The sequence below is a fragment of the Neltuma alba genome, unplaced genomic scaffold, assembly GCF_004799145.2.
Source record: "Neltuma alba isolate B1F8T4 unplaced genomic scaffold, ASM479914v2 tig00012230_pilon, whole genome shotgun sequence".
In the NCBI taxonomy this organism is placed as follows: Eukaryota; Viridiplantae; Streptophyta; class Magnoliopsida; order Fabales; family Fabaceae; genus Neltuma; species Neltuma alba.
In genome coordinates, this window is record NW_021636760.1 from 87,873 (window position 1) to 107,444 (window position 19,572).

Genomic DNA, 19,572 nt, shown 5'->3' on the forward strand with positions numbered 1-19,572 from the left:
GGAAAGAGAATTACCTCAGGTGTAAAAGTGAGACTGAGTTTCATCTTTCCGCGGTACTCCCCATCCTTGACAGCATCGCATACCGTGGATGGGATGCTCCCTTCAGTGAATAAGGCATCTAGTGGGATGCTCGAAAGAATCATCAACATGAGCTACTTTTCTCCACCTACCATTTTTTAGGAATAACCACAACCCAACCTGGGAAAATTGGGAATAAATCAAAATTTGACAAATTAGTCTGAGAACGAGACCTGGAATAATATAAAGATGTAAGGTCCTTAAGCATCAATAAATATAACAAAAGAAAGAGCAAGATATCCTTCAACAGATGAGAAAGAGGGAATGTCATTTGCATATGGGGAAAGGTCATTTGCATATGAGGGAAGAATGTCATTTACATATTGAGAATTTGTACATTAGGGAAGGTTATTGCATGTATGGGAAGGTCAATTGCATTTTAAGAAATGTCACTTGCATATTGAGAATTTACACATTAAGGGCATTTGTGGGAGGTTCAAATTTAAAGAAAGGCCACTGCATATTGAGAATTTGCACATTAGGAGAAGTGAGTTGCAGATGTAGGAAGGTCATCTCTTTTTTTTTTTTTGTGAACAAAAGGTGACTAAGTCACTACACTAACAACCCTCTCGGGATACTAACTCCAGCAGCATCTTCTTCCACATTTTGTAGTAGCTCCTCTGGCGGTGTCGTCCACATCATCCTATCTGTCCCATATCTAAGACAGAGCTTTGCCAATTGGTCTGCACATCTATTTCCTTCTCTAAGCGTACACATAAACTTCACTTGCCACTCTTGTAGTAGAAGACTTTCTATTCTTCCTAACAAGTCTGGGTATACTCCTAGTCTTCCTGTTCGAACAATTTGCTGCACGAGTTCAACCGAGTCACATTCGACTTCAACTTGCTTGAACCCCATTAGCCAACATATCTCCAAGCCTTCAATGATTCCCCATACTTCTGCAGTATATGCATTTCCTCTTGATAGTCTCTTCGTGTATCCTTTGAGCCATTCTCCTTGATCTCCTCTCATAACTCCACCACATCCCATAGTGTTGCTACCACAGAACACGCCGTCAGTATTAAGTTTACACCATCCCTGTGCAGGAGGTTTCGAACTTATTTTAGTTGCTCTTCCTTGTCCCTTCTCCTTCTCTGTCGGTGTCCATTTCATATCAAAGCTCTAGAGATAGTCATTAATGATGGCCGTCTCATTCCAAGGTGCTTTAAAATTATGTTCATGTATCCGTGCGTTTCTCCATCTCCATATAAACCAGCAAGTCACCGCAAAACGTTCTGGCCACCTTATGTCTTCTTCCACTTGCGTTCTCCAGTTCAGGTTCAGTCTTATCCATTGATTCCAGTTCGCATCAAAAAACTGCTTTCGTCTTCCATACTTTAGGAAATTCTTCCAGATTCCAGCTGCATAAGGACAGTCTCTAAGCGCATGCAGTATATCTTCTTCCAACGCGTTGCAAATGTGACAGTACATTGACTTACCACTCCATTTTCCCACTTGTCTATTGGTTAGAAGACGTTTATGACACAATGTAGGAAGATCATCTGCATAGGAAAAACCACTTGCATCTTGGGAAAGACCACTTGCATATGCGGGAAAATCGTTTGCACATTAGGAAGACTAATTTGATATAAAATAGTCTAAATTTCTATTATATTATAGGAACTAATATTATAAATGAAAAGAAACTTGAGAAAGTAAAACTCAGGATTTGAAATTTGAGGGACCAAAATTAAAATGAAAATAAACTTAAAAGACCAAAGTTTGTATTACCCCTTTAAATGATAATAGAAAAAAGAACAAACTCATGTCAAGTTACTCATATTTATTATGTCAAGCTCTCTAATTAACAATGACAATGTGCCCTATTGTTAAAGTATTAGCATTTAGCAATGTTCAATTATAAGTTTACATGAAATTAAAAAAGACACATAAACATATAAAGTTATAATTAGAATAGCAGTATTTGAATTGGTTTTCGTCAAAAAATTAGCTTCACAAAGTGAAATACCGAAGACTTCACTACGAAGGCAAAGGGGGTGAATACCGCGTGAGGTGGGACCAATCCACTTTGTCAAGTTTTGGACCGTTCTTCGCAATTCACCTTTTCTGTCCGTATCACATGCCGAGGCATTCAGCCGCAGATTTCGGAATAAACACGCCTCCCCCATAGCCATGGTAGCTGAACTAAATTCACGCAACAGAGTCCAAAAAAATTAATAAATAAGTTCAGGCAACAGAGGCCCCAAAAAAAAAAAAAAAAGGCAAGTTCAGGCAACGGAGACGAAAAAAAGCAAAAAGAAAAAGGAAAGCACGGATCTGCAACCCAAACCATTTAAATATTGACCGGCGTTACAGAATTTTAAGAATATATTAAAAAATATATAAATAGATTGGATAGATTTATAAAAACAGCACAAAATTGATTTTGATAATTACCATGATTCTGTGTAAAAATTTGAAGCAAAGGAGCTTAAAGGAAAGAGAATTGGCTTGATATTAACCAGAAGAAAGAGATCAAAAGCTAAAAATTAGAAAAAGAAATTTGCAAAACTCACGTTGCTTCTCCTCCTGCGAAATCAATTTCCGCCCCAGCATCATGTCCAATATCCTCAATATGAGTTCCGAAACGTTACCTGTCAAATTGAAAACAAAATTTATAATAGGATTTGACGCCGATCAGTTATACAACTGACGGAGATTCATTGACTCATCGGATTCAGATTAGATTCTGTACCTGGTGCGACGCTGCTTGTGTTCCTGAGCATGACAGGTGAGGATCAGATAAGGATCCACGTTGTCTGTTCAAAAGCATGTAGAGATATTGAAATAGAATTTAGAAAACAAGCCTGAGTGGTCTCTTCCACTCTTGCTACTCTTCTTATATATATAATCTTTCCCGATCTTATTTTCCTATTTGGTTGAAGAAAAATAAAAACTAAAACGAATACAGCAGAAGGATGAATGGAGAGAAACTCACTGAGAAAATCGGTATTCTCAAGATACTTGGCACTAACCAGAACGACTTCAAGGGTTCCCTGAGGCATCCTCTTCGATTGTCGGATCGCGGAGAACGAATTCCAGATCCGGGAGGGAACGCAATAATTTACCCCCGAAACCAGTCAACATCAACAACAGTGCTAATGTTTAAATACCCGACAAAAAGGGCAGGGCCGGCTCGCAAGGGCGGGGCGTTAAAAGCAAGAAACAAAAAAAATTAGACCAGCCGCTAGACGGATAAAGACAGTGAGTTAAAAGTTAATACATTATATTGGGATTACACTAGATTAAACCAGTAATAATTAAAATAATATAATTTATTTACAAAATATTTATGTATTATTTTTATTTTTATTTTTTTTTGTCTTTTTCCTGATTTCTTCACAACCCACTACGATCCCTTTTTTTTCACTCCCTCCGTTCCTTATTATAAGAAACAAATAACCGAATTACGTTGATTAAAAAAACAGTTAAAATTAGTTAAAAGCAATCAATGTGTAAAAAGTATAATTTTTTTGTCAAAAATGCCCTCATTAATAAGGAGAGAGAACATTAGAGAGAACAATGGTAAATTATTAAAAGAAAGAGAAGTGGGAAGGAGAGAGAGTGTGAGTTGGAGATAATAAATATGGGTAAAATAGAAAATCAACACAAAAAAGTAGAGACAACTTGTAAGTGTCTCTTATATATAGGAACATACCATAAGCATGAAATGTCTCTTATAATAAAGAACGGAAGGAGTATTATTTTATAGTTTACACTTTTATCTTTTTCTTCTCTCTCTCACGTGAATGTTCATCAGACCATCACAATGTTCATCACGAGGTATTTGTTTGGTTTTTTCTTCCTCTCTCCTCTTGAGACCCCAATACTCATTTGTTTGGTTTTTTCTTCCTCTCTCCTCTTAGAGCACCGAATACTTCTTGAAATTGAAGCTTCTTGGTTCTTTTCTTTCTCATTTAAACCGTGAAAGTCGTTCCTCCCTCTTCATTTTTCTTTCTTTCTTTCTTAGACAGTGAAGATAACCGTGACGTTTTTTTTCTTTCTGCACATCCATTCGATTCTGCTATTTATCCTCATTCTTGCCTTCCACTCTTCTATGAGCACAGGTTTGAGACGACACAGAAGAGCTTCCAAATAGATCTTTTTTTTTCATGATTTTTTCTGCTTCTGCCAGTTCTCTCAATCATGTTCATGTCTTTTCCAACAAGCGGTGACACACTAAAAGTGAAGAGGAAGAGGAGGAAAAGAAAACCTGTAACCCATCCAATCGAACGGTTTTTACCAGTTTTTTACGGTTAATTCCGATTTGATTCAGAGCCGGTTCATTGTCCAAATCAAACCGGATTGGGAACTGGTTCACTGGTTTTCTGGTTGAACTGGCCAGTCTAATCCTTTTTTTTTCATTGGTTAAAAGTACTCCTCTTCTAATAGCTACTTTCAGCATGTTACACACAAATCAAAAAAAAAAAATTTTATAATTCTCATTTTAAATTTAATAATTTGTAATTTTATTTCTATTTAACATATATTATACCTCATCTAAACAAAATTAACATAATAATAAATAAGAGATAAAATTATATATTTATACAAAATATTTTTTAATACTTTATAAATAGAATCAAAAATTATATTCTCTTTCTACTTTATAAATAGAATGAAAAAAATATTTATCAATTTTCATTTAAAGTTACCGTGATATTTATTTTTGTAAAAGAAAAGGATGGTAATAATCATGAAAAGTGAAGAGAACCCGGGTGCGTCTTTTCACGCCTGGGCATTTGAGCCCCAGCCTGGCCTGCCCTTATTGGCGATAATCAACAATTGGTGACTGCTGTCGTTTCTATGACATCTTTTCCCCTCTCCCATCCTTCTTTTATTTTCTGATTAAAATTTTAATAATCCAAATTTAATATTTTATAAAAATAATATTATAAAAAATAAATAAACTTAAATGGTTAAAATTTGATTTAAATAGTTCACAGCTGTGATTAAAAAATTAAAAAAGATTATTATGAGCTCTTCAAATTAAATTTTAACAATTTACATTTATTTATCTATTTTTATAATAATATTTATTTTTATAAAATGTTATAAAATATTAAATTTAGATCATTAAAGTTTTGATTTAATAATTGTTAAGAAAAAAAGAGGGTAGTGGAACAAAAGAGATTGAAAAAGGCAGTGGAAATCAACAAAAATGGTCTAGCATTGCTCCATTGCTGATGAACAATTAACATAATTATGAAGATGAACAGTCAGCAAAACAGGCCAAGGGATCCTGAGGAAACAACACAAAATCCACGGTGAGCGACTCACTGGATTTAACGACAAGGGCAGCAGTTGCGGACTTCAATAGCAACGATAAGGGCTGGTAGAAGATGGGATTTCGTGACGGACGACGACGGCGGAGTGGGGGCTGGCGGCAGAAAAAAAAAGGGACTTATTTGGGCTTTTGAGAATTTAAAATCGGGCAACAGTGAGAATAGATAATATAATTTATGTTTAAATTAATTTGTAAAAATAAAATTGTTTGAATTACTATTGAAAAATCAAATTTAATGTAAAATAATTTAAAAAGACATAAATTTTATTAAATAATATGCTAATATGAAAAAAATAATAGTTTAAGTATACTTTTAGTTATTTAATTCTATATAAGGTTTCATTTTATTTATTTAACTTTTAAAAATAAACTCTTAGTCCTCTAACTCTAAAACTATTAATAAAAAATAATGATATTGAACTCTTAAATATTGATAAAACATTACTAAATACTAGCATATTGAGTTTAATTTTTAAAATAACCATAATTATTACAAAAATCATCATTTAAAAACTAACAATTTTAGGATCAATAATCAAAAGTATACTTTTTAAAGTTAAGGGATTAAATTGAAGCTTTACACAAAATTAAAGGGCCAAATGTATATTATAGCTAAAAAATAATAATAAATTGGGAGAGTAAGTAGAAAAAAGAAATGAGAGAGACATCGTTAATTAGGGGTAAAAAATTTTAAAAAATGACTAAATGATAAAACAAATCTCAATCATACATTATAAAAAAATTAAATCCTATAAAGATTTAATGCTTATATTTTAAAGACTAAAATATACATATTGTCCTTTAACTTTATATAAGGTTTTAATTTGGTTCTTTAACTTAAAAAGCATATCTTCAGTTCTTTGATCTTAAATTTTTTTTAAAAAATGATGATATTAAGATCTTAAATGTTTATAAAATATTTTCAAATGCTACCCTATTAAGTTTAATTTTTAAAAAAATCCATGATTGTTCCAAAAATAATTATTGAAGCCTAATGATTTAGCATTAAAGGACCAAATATATGTTTTTTAAAATCAAGAAACCAAATTGAAACCTTATAAAAAGTTAGATGACTAAATTTATACTTTAGCCTTTTTCAAATCAAATGGAGTATAAGTTTAAATATAAGTAAGATAGTATGATGTAATGTATGATAAATTTCTTAAATGTGAGACTAACTTAAAAAAAAAAAACTTCTCTCTCCAAATTTCAAAAGTTATATGTATCAAACTTCTGCTTACACTTTATCATGGATTTTCTCTCAAAAGCTAAGGGCCTGTTTAAAATAATTTATCAGTAAATTTTTAATCATAATTTATAGAGTATAAAATAAATATATAGGAAGAGTTTTATCTTAGTTCACTTAAAATATACTTGTAAGTGTTTATATAAATGATGACAAATAAATACTAAATTGTGCCCCTGCGCTTCAATTATCCCATCAACTGATGTTTGAAGGTGTTTGGCAACCTCCAAACTATGGTTTCAGAAGTACTTTTCTGCAAAATGAGACAAACTCCTTCACATATTTACTTCGTAAACTATAAAAATACTTCTAAAACCATAATTTGGTCTCTATCCAAACACCCTCTATCTAAACACCGTCTTCTTTGCAAGTTTTGGGGGGTGTTTGGCAAAACCAAAACCACGGTTCAGAATCACTTTTCTGCAAAACGAAGTAACCTTCTCCACATATTACTTCATAATCCGTAAAAGCACTTCTGAAATCATGGTTTGGTTTCTATCCAAACACCCCCTTGGTGACAAAACGCAGTCACAAATGAGCCCAGAGTCAAAAAAGGGGGTGTTTGGCAAAACCAAAACCTAGGTTTCAGAATCACTTTTTCGCAAAACGAGGTAACCTCCTCCACATATTTACTTCGTAATCCGTAAAAGCACTTCTGAAACCATGGTTTGGTTTCTATCCAAACACACCCAAAGTCTAGTTCCCAAGCATCAAGCCAGGCTAGGGAAACGCGTGGCGTGTTCCCCATTCCACTCTATCACGTGATTGAGCGTGGGCTAGACTCAATCGGCTTTTCCGCCTGGCTTCTCTCATTTTTTTGGTCCGCCGCCATCCTTTACACCGTTTTAGGGTAAAATTGATTGGTGGTTCTCACCTTTTTTAATCTTATTTTAGCATTATCTTGTATTCTAAAATAATTTTTAGTAGTTCAACATTCTAAAATTTTTGTATTGTGCCCGGCTGTATTGTAATGAATACTTTAAAGGGAAAATGAGACATAAAGAAGCTTGAAACTGTGAAATGTCAGTTTGCGAAGCTAAGAAAATATAATTACAGAGAGGAAAGTCCTTTCTAAATTGGAATTTTGAATTTAACGAAATGACAAAAATGTCCTTTGTCTTTTTTTTTTTAAAAAAAACCCCAGCCCCTCACCGGTGGTTGGCCATCGGCAGCCAACACGTCGGTGGCCTAAGGCTGTCGCCGACCCCCAACGGGTAGTCGCCAGCCATCAGTCACAGGCTACCGGTGAGGAGCTGAGTTTTTTTTTAAAAAAAAGACAAAGGGTATTTTATCATTTCACTATATTTCAAAATTTCAATTTAGAAATGACTTCCCTTTCTGTAATTACATTTTCTTAGCTTCTCAAATTGACATTTCACATTTTCAAGCTTTTTATGTCTCATTTTCCCTACTTTAAACTTATGATACTTGGTGCTAAATTTATCAAAAATTAATTTCAGATGCGGGATGCCATTGAAAAAATATCTCAAGATGTTAAATTTTAGATATTCGATGCTGCTAGAAGAATATACTAAAAAAATTAGATTTGGGCCCTACCGAAAAAATATTTTAGGCTATTGGGCACAAGACGCTAGATTTTGTGTGGTGCGGAAAAATATTTTGCTGACTAGATGGACTAAAAATTATTTCAAGGAATTGGGTGCCACTTAAAAAAAAAATACTTTAGGGTCTGTTTGGATTCATAATTAAACATACTCATAAACACATTTCACATAATAAAATTTCTATCACATACTTATCACGTATTGAAAAACTCTTTATAAGTTATTTTAAAATTATTAAACTGTTGGATGTTCTTAAAAAGCAAAAAAAAAAAAAACCCATTTTACCGGGTAAGAGGCCTTTCCATTTCCCACTCTTCATTTCCATCTCAACCTAAAATTACAAATTGAACAGTACACATTTCATATTTTATAAATTTATAAATGAGATATTTTTTTATTGTTGTTTTAATTCATTATGGCGAAAATTTACTAATTTTACTGTTATTTATTTATTTTTTAAAATAATTTAACATTTTATTTATAATTTTATAACATATGAAATCTGAACTATAATTTTATAATTAAGATGAGAAATGAAGAGAAATAAAAGGAGAGAGAAGTGGAGAGGCCCCTCTACTCATCTTACCCGGGCAAAGTGGGGCAGCCGAGCGCAATGGAAAAGGGGAGAAACGATGTGCTGGCGACCCGACGCAGTTCATTTTCAAGTAGACGACAAAAGATTTGTCATGATTATTAACGCATAATCTTCGCTGAGTGGGCTTCAAATCATGATTAGTGAATATAATTATGCTGTAAGAAAGTTAGCCCGCAAAAAGAAAAAAGGAGAAATAAGTAAAAATAGGCTTCATTTTCAAGTTAAAAACACAGTCAGAGGTTGACGAGGGACCAGGTTGGTTAACAATTCTTACTTATTTTCTCCACGTAATATTGTTCAAATACATAACTTTTTATTTGGGTCATCATTCATACCCAACTTGTTAAACCCCGCATATATGTGTATATGTATATAGCAACAATCAACTAGTATTTTATGCCCAAACCACTTGCAAGTCTGGCCCGCAGTTGCTGTGTGCATGGGAGGCCTTCTCACGAAGAAGGAAAAGAGTGCGTGGGTGATTAAAAAAATTGAAATTTTATAGACACAGTTGATAATGTGAAGCTTTATTTTTATGACTTTGATTAGATGACAATTTGCACAAAATTGAATCATGAAAAAATTCGTTCAAATTTATGATGTCACGTCACATTTGAACGCAACATCGGATAAGAATATATGAAATACGAAAGCATAAATATACATATTTTTTTTGCCAACATAAATATACACATGTACATATTATATATATTATTATAATTATAATAAAGACAATTACACACGTCTCGTTACGAAGTCCTTTATTTAAAGTTATTGGAGAACAAGAAAACTAGGTAGCACTAATTGATTCAAGGGCAAAAAACAACACTGTAGTTGGTTCCTCCTGGGCAAGTGAAAGTGCTGGTAGCATCATCCTTAGGATAGCTATAAGCATCAGGGCACCGATCCTTAAAGAATTTAGAGTAATCGGTGGGTCCACAGCTTCCAGAGTTGCAACAGTATTGATCTGTCTTAAACACAGTGCAGGGATTGTTACAACCGCCTTGAGTTTTCAACTGGCTAGGGCACTGTCCGATGATGTCGGCAGTAGTACATCGGATGGCACGATTGCACCCATTAGATGTCGGGCTGAACTCCATGGGAACATTGAAACCGTCAACCAATGAGATATCATAGAAGTCCAAATTATTGTATTGGTTAAGGGCAAATTCTGCAAGTGTGTCCGGCGGCGAGCCGTAGGCTTTGCATTCGAGCAAACCTCCACAATCACCAGTTTCACAGTGTCCACGACCCGACCCATCAAAGTTGCAGTTGGTTCGGGCCCATATGCGAGCCCCGGTGGTGCCGGCAGCCACGTCAAAGCTCCATGTCTGGCCGGTGTTCAGCTGTCTGCCACCACCAGGCACGGCTGCCGCCCACACGGTGTAGGGGCATTTGTTGGTGACATCAAACCTGGCGGCGTGGGTGAAAGAGAAGGCAAGAGCTAGAAGGAAGGGGAAGACAGGAAAGGATTTGATGAATGCCATTTTTTTGTGAAGAGAAAGGATAACAACGACGGTGTTTATATAAGGCAAAGCAAGAAGTGCTGTGTTTGAAAATCTGGACGATGATGTCAGGAATAGACGGAATAGAGGACAAGTTGCCTTTGAAAATTCAAATGATGTAAAGATATTGCCAGTCCAATTTGGATATCGACTCTAAAACTTGCATTTAATGTAAACAAGCAAGGCCAGTTTTTTGTTTTGAGATTTCCTCGTTTTTCTAGATAAATATCACATAGATAGCCAGTTTGAAAAAATGGATCAGATTGTATTTAATTAGATGTGCAGCTCCACGTGGATTGGGGCGTGATTGGAGGCAGCATGTTAAGGTTGAGTTTTCTGTTCTCATTTAGTTAAACCTCGGTTACAAGGAATCCATATGTTTGAAAAATAACTGGTTCCAAGGGGAAGCAAGAAATCTGTCTTTGAATTGAATACTGGGAGACAAGAGTTTGGGGACGTATCGATCATAGACTCAAAAGTTACATGAAAAATGATTCAAAGCAAAACACAATAAGAAACAAGCAGTGGAAGCTTTTGCATCACAGTGAGGAATAAATACGTGAAGTTTCTTAAAAGATTACAAGAAAAGGCACAATATTCATAGGAACCTGTTTGAATGCTGATTTTCATGCACGTCCTCTAGATGTTACAAATTTTAAATTTGTCTCTAGGTTTTTTTTTTGGCCCCCTTTTTGGGTGGGGTGTGAGGGAGAAAAACCGAGGGACGAAAGCTAAAGGAAAGCACCTAGTTTTGGATTGAGACCGAATCATCATCAGAACATACAGGAAGTTTGATGGGATCAAGATATAGTAATATGGGAGGAAATATGATGTAATACTGTGATGGGAAAGGAGTTAGTGCTCATTGCTCAATAGTCAATAGACGGAAGTTAAATCTTGTTAGGTTTATTTGACTCCAAGCATACGATGATGTTGTGTTAATTAATTATCGTCTTTTGACCAAAACAAAAAATCTCATCTAGAAATAAAAGCTTCTTCTGTTTTGTCAACACCTCCTCAATTAGAAATACGGGATGCCGTGTAAACCAGAAATTAGAAAAGTCTCTTTTTTTAATGGAATATATTTATTTATTTATTTATTTATACGAGTTAGGTTCAACTGGGGAAAAGTTGTATTCGCGCGCGCTAATACATTATATTCCTCATTTTCTGCCACCTCTGATTTCTCCTTACTTTTCCTTTTATTTCTTGTTTTCATCTGTTTTTCTTCTTTCCTTGCTTCCCCAAACCTGGCTTGTACTAGTAATTTGCAATCAAAATTTGCAAGCAATTGTGACAAGGTATTTTTCAATGTTTTTCGTCTTAAAAATTGAAACGTCAATTATAAATTATTGTACGAAATGTTATCAGTTTAGGAAGACAAATGTCAAATTATCGATAAACTCTCAAATAATTGTACAAGTTGATTTTTAATATCCTATCTTATAGGAAAGAATGAACTGTCAATTGCAAATATTCAGGAATTGTAAATAATTGTCTGTGCAGGTTCTCCCTCCAATGTTTTACGAATCACTCCTCATCTTTTTGGGAAGAGAAAGAGAAGTATCAAATTCCGGGACTCATTTAATTTTGAATATTTCATCTCAAAATTTGGCAAGCCGGTTTGACAAGACAAGTAATAAATCGATTGATTGTGACTAGAGGTTGAGGTTGTTTAAGAAAATTTCTGTTTAAATTCTAGTCACCGCTTAAGGACACTTGGCTCTTTCTTCTCATTTTTTAATTTTGACAGTCCTTCAATGACATTAATTTGCACTTCTGACTGTTACTCCCGTAAAAAATAAAAAAGAAACAAAACCGATGAAGTAGGAGTTTTTTCCCCTCTAAGCACATTTATTCTCTTATTGGATACAATACTGCTTAATATTATCTGGCATTAAATAGTTGGAAATTCAAGCCTTAGCTCATTGTGTTGTGATAAATTAATCATTTTTACTAGACTCAATTCATTAGATAGCAAAGTAGGGTTTTTCCTCCTTAGGAAAGGGAGTAAGGCCGGGTTCTGTAAAGGCCCGTGAAAGAATGGCAATTGGACTTATAAATCCAATAAATAAAGAGGGATATTGAAAAAATTTACGCAAGAAATTATGAATTTCAAGAGGACTCGATGCTTTGTAACTGAATATCTAATACCAAACAGGAAAAAACAAAAAAGTTAGATATCTGATCCAACTGAATGCAATTAAGCACAAGAATATGGTGCAGTGGGTTGAAGATTGTGATGCTAGCTAGAAAACGAGAAACGCGCAAACACAGAACAAGGAAAAGACCACCATGGCTTTGTTTGGTACCCAGCAATGAATTTTGACGGATTGGGATTATTGGGATTCAAACTAACGAATCATATTACTAAATCAAAGTAAACACCTTAAAAGGGAACTAAACATGGAAACCTCAGTAATAGTCGGAGACTATCACTCCATGCCTTTTGCCATATCCCAATTTAGAATCCTCAATCTGTTCCTTCGTCTTCTTCAACTCCTCTTCATATATATATAACATAAATATATTCTCACTCTTCCTCTCCTTCCCCATTACTGTTTCTGTGTTTTCCGTCATGGCTTCGCCGGCGAAAACGATACTCGTCACCGGAGGGGCCGGCTTCATCGGTTCTCACACCGTTGTTCAGCTTCTCAAAGGTGGCTTTAACGTTACCATCATCGATAACCTTGACAATTCCGTCATGGAAGCCGTCCACCGGATTCGGGGTTGGTCGGTCCCGACTCTTCTAAGAACCTCGACTTCGTTCAAGTATGATTTCAGACCAATAACATTAAAATCTTCAATCCTTCTCCCCAGTCATAAACCTGCATTACCGTCCGGTTTGATCTTATTTGTTGACCTGATTTCAGGGTGATCTCAGGAATATAGGTGACTTGGAGAAACTGTTTTCCAAAACCAAGTACGTGTGGATTGCTAGCTTTTTTTATATACTATTCAGTTACTTGAACATTTATAACCATGCATGTCATTTTTTTATGTCGAAAGAAACACAGATTTTACAGAGAGAATAGTTGATTTTCCGTGATTTTGTAACTGGGGATCATGATGAAACAGATTTGATGCGGTGATCCACTTTGCGGGTCTAAAAGCTGTTGGAGAAAGTGTTCAAAATCCCCTTCGGTATTTTGAATATAACTTAATCGGCACCATCAATCTCTATCAAACTATGAAAAAGTACAACTGTAAGAAGGTTAGTTAGAAAAAAAGATTACATTTTTCTGTATGTCTTGGTCTGCTTCTATAAAGTGACCTCCACGCAGGCAAAAGAGGCATCACCCGTGTGCATGTGCTGCAATAAAACAGGGACGACGTTAACTTGTGTCCCCTGCTTCTGCGAATATTGTATGAATTTATTACATCCTTGTAACTTAAGGATATTAAATTAAATATGCGATCATTCTGGATTATGTTTCTTCCATAAAGTAATCGCCACGCAGGCAAAAGGGTCCCATTCTTTTTTTTGCCCAAACAAAAGGCGTCTCATTCGCTCCCCAAGTCTGGTAATAAAGCAGGGACGTTAACTCGTCTCCCCTGTTTCTGTGAATAACATTGTGAAATCTTACATCCTTAGAGCTTTAGGGTATAAGCTTTTCTTTCTTTCTTCGTTGCATACGTAATGTGTTTTCATGGTTGAATCAGATGGTATTCTCATCATCTGCAACAGTCTATGGTGAAGCTAAAAAGATACCTTGTGATGAGAATTCCGAGTTAATGGCCATGAGTCCTTATGGAAGGACCAAGGTAAGCATGACCTTGATCTGTCAATAATTTGATAGATAATATAGAGATTTTATAAACTGATTTTGAATATAGAAGTACTCTGTGTTTGCTGCTCGAAACAGCTGATACTGGAAGACATAGCTCGAGACCTCCAAAAGGCAGAGCCAGATTGGGGGATCATCTTACTGAGATACTTCAATCCAGTAGGAGCCCATGAGAGTGGCAAAATTGGTGAAGATCCCAGAGGAATTCCCAATAACCTCATGCCTTTCATACAACAAGTCGCTGTTGGAAGGTTGCCTGAGCTCAACGTATTCGGTCTAGATTATCCCACGAAGGACGGCACTGCGGTTCGTAAAACCTTCTTCTATAGTAATATCCATGCACTAAACGAATCAATCATCAAACCTTTCTGATCCTATCTAAAAAGTGGATCTTTTCTTTCATTTTGGTTTTGAAATCTAGGTACGGGACTATATCCATGTAATGGACTTGGCAGATGGTCACATCGCCGCCCTGCGCAAGCTCTTCAACACAGAGAGCATAGGTGATTCGATGTTATTGTTTCTTGTATATATGGAAATGGCATTCATTATCTTTGTGCGATAGTTGAAAGTACTGTGACAAACTTGGTGGTAGGTTGTACGGCTTACAATCTAGGAACTGGTCGTGGTACGTCCGTGCTTGAAATGGTTGCAGCATTCGAGAAAGCTTCCGGAAAGGTAACTATATATAATATATGAATCTTCCTTTGTGCATGCAAGTGACGATGAAATATGAAGCTTTGGTCGATCGGGTTGTTATTTAATGTTCAGAAAATTCCCCTGAAAAAGTGTCCGAGGAGACCTGGGGATGCTGTTGCTGTGTATGCATCTACAGAGAAAGCTGAGAAAGGGCTAGGGTGGAAGTAAGAACTTTATCTAACATTTTGCCAAAAAAAGAAAAATATGACTGTTCATTATGGTTGTTGTTTGATGAAACATATGATTTTGTGCAGGGCAAAATATGGTGGGAGGAAATGTGCAGGGACCAATGGTGTTGGGCAAGCAACAACCCGTGGGGGTACAGGGGGAAGCCATAGAGTTCTATGAATAATTAATTAATTGGGAGATACAAGCTTGCTACGTTACTGCACATTTTTTAATTTTTATGTTCATGTTTGTGTTTCGGAGAAATTGCGGTAGGTTTGGTTGGCATGTCTGGATTATTGACCAGTGATTCCAATTTCACGGTCCCAATTAGTTTGTAATGGTTAGAACAATGAAGAAATTAGTTAAGTAGCAATTAATGGAATTTCTTTGATTTAGCACTGTGATTTGTTAGATTGAATCACAATCCCAATCATTCAACATTTATTGTCAGTGTACCAAACATAGCAATGGCTATATATTCATATTTACAGCACATATTTGTTATCATTAATCATTTTAATTAATTTTTTTTAATCTTTTAAATTAGTCATCAAACTCTTTATAGCAAAGGTCAAAGGTAGTATGTAGCCTCCAGTTTTTTTTATAAGAGCATGAAGTTTAAATTGTCTCAGTCCTTTTTATAAGAACCTAACTGGGGTTGCCTAAACATTTAAAGTATTTTTACTATTTTTGTTCTTAATTAATTTTATATATTGTATTAATTAAAAGATTGGCAATTTTGCATAGCACATTCTCTTTCATATTTTTTTTCATTACTAATCTATTTCTTTCTTTATAAATAAGGTTATACTTAAAAAAAGGTTTATTTTTATATTTATTATTTTTAACTAATTTTAATTGTCTTTTAAGCTGCGTAATTCAGTTATAAGGTTTTTATTAAAAAGATCAGAGCGAGTTTGTAATTATACATTTGATACGGTGCTTGACCCATTAATGGATAATTTATATTTAAATTTTCCATTTTTTTATGTTTTTTAAGTTAACGTTTAATTTTAACCAATCGACAATTAGAAAATTATTTCCATTTTATGTACTATGCACGTTAAAATATAAATAATTAAAACAAATGGCGTGGATTTGATGCACGGGCGGCTCCGCTAATCGGCGTAGGAATGAGATTGACTTTAACTAGAACAGTGCAACCCTTCATGCGCCTTCCCATACGCATCGTGATTAAACAATGTATTGGGTCAGAAAAGATGGGCCGTTGATGTCTGCCCAATGTTTTCAATAATCATTTAAAAAATATGTATTGATTTTAATAAAATAATGTCTATATTAATGATCTACAATAATTTGAATATAATTACCGCCAATTAAAAAAAATCGGTTTCTAACCAAAAAAATCATACTATTATCTTAAAAAATTTTAGCAAAAAGAATATTTCAAAAAATTAATTTATAAGTCTTTATAGTTTCACATGAGTTTTAATTAAATTTGTGTAACTTTTTATCAATCATTTGAAATTATAAGTGAAAATTTCAACAAAAAAACTTTTAAATTTAAAAATATTAAACCAATCTTATTTACTACACTTTAATAATAATTAATAATATTTAAAAAGTAAACAATAATACATATTTATAATCCTGATTTAAAATTTTGAAATTTTAGAGATATTGTTTTTGGGATTTTTACAAACTATAAAAACATGTTTAAAAATTAGGTAAGATTATAAAGACTTAATAAAGAATGTAAAGATTTAATTAAGAATTAAATACTGAATAAAAAAGAAAAAAACAGAGTAACCTAATTTTTTTTTTGAGCTGAAAATACAGTAACCTAATTAAGTTAGGTAAAACTATGGAAAGTTATAGATTAATTTTCTCAATTATTTTATAACCTAGCTTAATAATTAATCTTAGAACAGTCGAGTTTTCTCTTATCCGATTGCATCTAAGTCGCTAAATAATTAATCTTACTGTAAAAAGAAGTTCCGTGACGCATGGAGGGGTCCGGCGTGACCAGCCTGCTGGTGCTGGACCAATTCGACCCGTGAAAGAGAAAAAGGGCATATGATTAATTCCGCACCATACAGCCAACAGTAAGCGGAAGGAAGAGAAAGAAGGTTCTGGAAAAAAAGATGAGCGAAGCTTGGTGGAGAGGTCCAAAACCAAAAAGGCTTCTTGATCCGGGATTCGATTCCCCGACCCGACTCAGCTTCCTTAACTCGCTTCTCGCTCCTCGTGTCCCTTTCTAGCGCCTTCTTATCCCTTCGCTTTCTCTCTATCCATCATATGTGGGACCCACTGTTATTATTGTGATTTCCAAATTCCTCCCCGCTCTTTCCTTCTCGAACCCACGATCTCTCTTTCCTCCTCTCTCCCCCCACCTCTCCCTCCTCCTCGAACTCATCCTCTATTATTTACTCTCGCCTCCGAAACTTCTAGAAGCAACAAAAAAACCTACCACCACCTCCCTCCCTCCGCTCTCTTGCCGCAACCGCTGCTTCCGGTCGTTTCTGGTTCAACTGCTTAAGACTGCGTTTCTTCTTTCCTCGTCGGTGGGTGACGAGTTTTCAGAGCCTTAACTCACCTATCTCTGTCAAGGTACCACATATCGTCACACTAGTATTCGTGTTCGATTATGCTTGTCTGTATTTCTATTCATTTATTTTAATATTAATGTCAGAATAGTGCAGCTGATTATAAGGAACATGGATTAGGCTTATTGAGGATAGTTTGACTTCCTTGTATATTGCAATACTGATTTTCATAAAACGTTTGTCTATGTTGTGGATATCATCTGTAATCTCCTTCTCACGCATTTATTTGTCTCCGAAACAAACAGTTGGAGGATAGTTATGAGGGTACGAGAAGCCTGAGCTTCAGATCTGAAGTCGAGCTCATGGCGCCATTGCCGGTGGAGCAGACCGGTGAATCAGCACTGACTGACTCACAGAGATCTATGCCGACGCCGTTTCTAACGAAGACCTACCAACTTGTGGATGACCCCTCTGTGGATGACCTGATTTCCTGGAATGAAGATGGAACCAGTTTCATAGTTTGGCGACCCGCTGAATTCGCTCGAGATTACTTCCAAAGTATTTCAAACACAATAACTTCTCCAGTTTCGTCCGTCAACTAAATACCTATGTAAGCTTAACTTTCAGTACTGTTTTATTTCTTCTTTTGCTAATACAAATATACGATTTTCCCATTATTTTCTCGCCTGCCTAACGGATTGTTGTTCACTCGCCTGTGATTTGGCAGGGATTTCGGAAGGTTGTTCCCGATCGTTGGGAATTCGCTAATGACTGTTTCCGGCGAGGCGAGAGAAGCCTGCTTCGAGACATTCAACGGCGGAAAATATCGGCGTGTACGTCTGCCGTAGCTGCGGCCAGTACAGTGACGGTGGCTGCAGCACCTTCCGCCGTCGTAGGGGTGTCTCCGACCAACTCCGGTGACGAGCAGGTAATCTCTTCGAACACATCTCCGATTGCCGCACATAATACAGTGCAGCTCACCACAAGTTGCACCACTGCACCCGAGCTCTTAGAAGAGAATAAAAAGCTTAGGAAAGAGAACATGCAATTGAGTAATGAATTGAGTCAATTGAAGGGGCTCTGTAATAACATACTGACATTGATGACGAATTATGCTTCAAGCCAATTAGAGTCCAGTAGTGCCGCTGAAGGAAAACCATTGGAGCTTTTACCCGCGACGCAGCTTTCGGCTGAGGAAGCCATCGTAGGAGGCGGCGCTTCGCAGGAGACGAAAGTTACCGAAGCGGAGGTGCCCAAATTGTTTGGGGTTTCAATTGGGGCAAAACGACATCGGAGTTCAGAGGGCGAGGAGGCAGAAAAGGAAGAACAAAATCAAACACAGTCGTCCCAAGAACCCGACGGTGGCTCCGATGTAAAAACAGAGCCGCTAGATGGTAGTAACTCCGATGATCAGGAGACGCCCTGGTTGGAGCTTGGGAAACAATAGCCAATAAGTTGTTAATTCGTTTGATGGCTCTGCGTCTCGGGCTGCCATGTTCGGATGCTGTCACGTGCGAAAGGCTGGGACGCACGTGATTTGAAGCCCCATCTTCTTCCCAAATGTTGCAGCACAGTTAAGACTAGAAATAGTCATCGAAGCGGGAAGGATAAGCACTAAGAAAGCGATGCTTCATTTTGGGTGCGGAAAGTGAAAAGTTACGAAGGGAAAAGGAATGTCATTTTGATGGTGAAAAAATGATTAGCAAATGACAGTGGAAAAATGACGAATCACGATGAGACGTGGACGGAGCAACGTGATGTGATTATTCAAACCGGATGCGATTTCGATTGGATTTAAGTGTATTTCACGCTTCCATTATTTAGATTTTGCACCTTCTTCGTTCCTTCCTTCGGTTGCGATGCTATGATTTTCTGACATCATATCAGCCTAGCATGTGTATACTCGCATAAATTTCTACTAATATTGCAAACTTTGCAACTAATTATTAAAAATGTAAGGCCTATTATAACCCGCTCTTCATAATAATTGATTTTCTGAAATTTTTTTAATTGATGATAACGGTTTTCTTTCATCAGCTTCTTATTCTTAATAAATTAAGTGTTTCAAGTGATAGGGATGATTTGTCGCATCTTTAACCTATTTTTAAGTGATTAAGGTTTAATATGAGGTACA

General features: G+C 35.7%; 1 protein-coding gene and 3 pseudogenes across 1 annotated transcript; 2 read left to right on the top strand and 2 right to left on the bottom strand.

Annotated features, from left to right (window-relative positions):
* LOC114725174 (elicitor-responsive protein 3-like) overlaps positions 1-3,083 on the bottom strand; it is a 49,848-nt pseudogene extending 46,765 nt beyond the window's left edge.
* A 6,436-nt stretch (positions 3,084-9,519) lies between these two features.
* Positions 9,520-10,258, bottom strand: LOC114725176 (protein P21-like). The gene has a single exon (XM_028911658.1). The coding sequence runs from the start codon at positions 10,256-10,258 to the stop codon at positions 9,581-9,583; it is 678 nt and encodes a 225-aa protein (XP_028767491.1). The 3' UTR covers positions 9,520-9,580.
* Positions 10,259-12,854: 2,596 nt separating this feature from the next.
* On the top strand, positions 12,855-15,101 carry LOC114725182 (bifunctional UDP-glucose 4-epimerase and UDP-xylose 4-epimerase 1-like; annotated as a pseudogene).
* A 2,146-nt stretch (positions 15,102-17,247) lies between these two features.
* LOC114725171 (heat stress transcription factor B-2b-like) lies at positions 17,248-19,325 on the top strand (annotated as a pseudogene).
* Positions 19,326-19,572: the final 247 nt, after the last annotated feature.

Excerpts from the sequence above, each read along its gene's own strand:
- LOC114725176 (XM_028911658.1), bottom strand. The coding sequence starts at position 10,258 with ATGGCATTCATCAAATCCTTTCCTGTCTTCCCCTTCCTTCTAGCTCTT.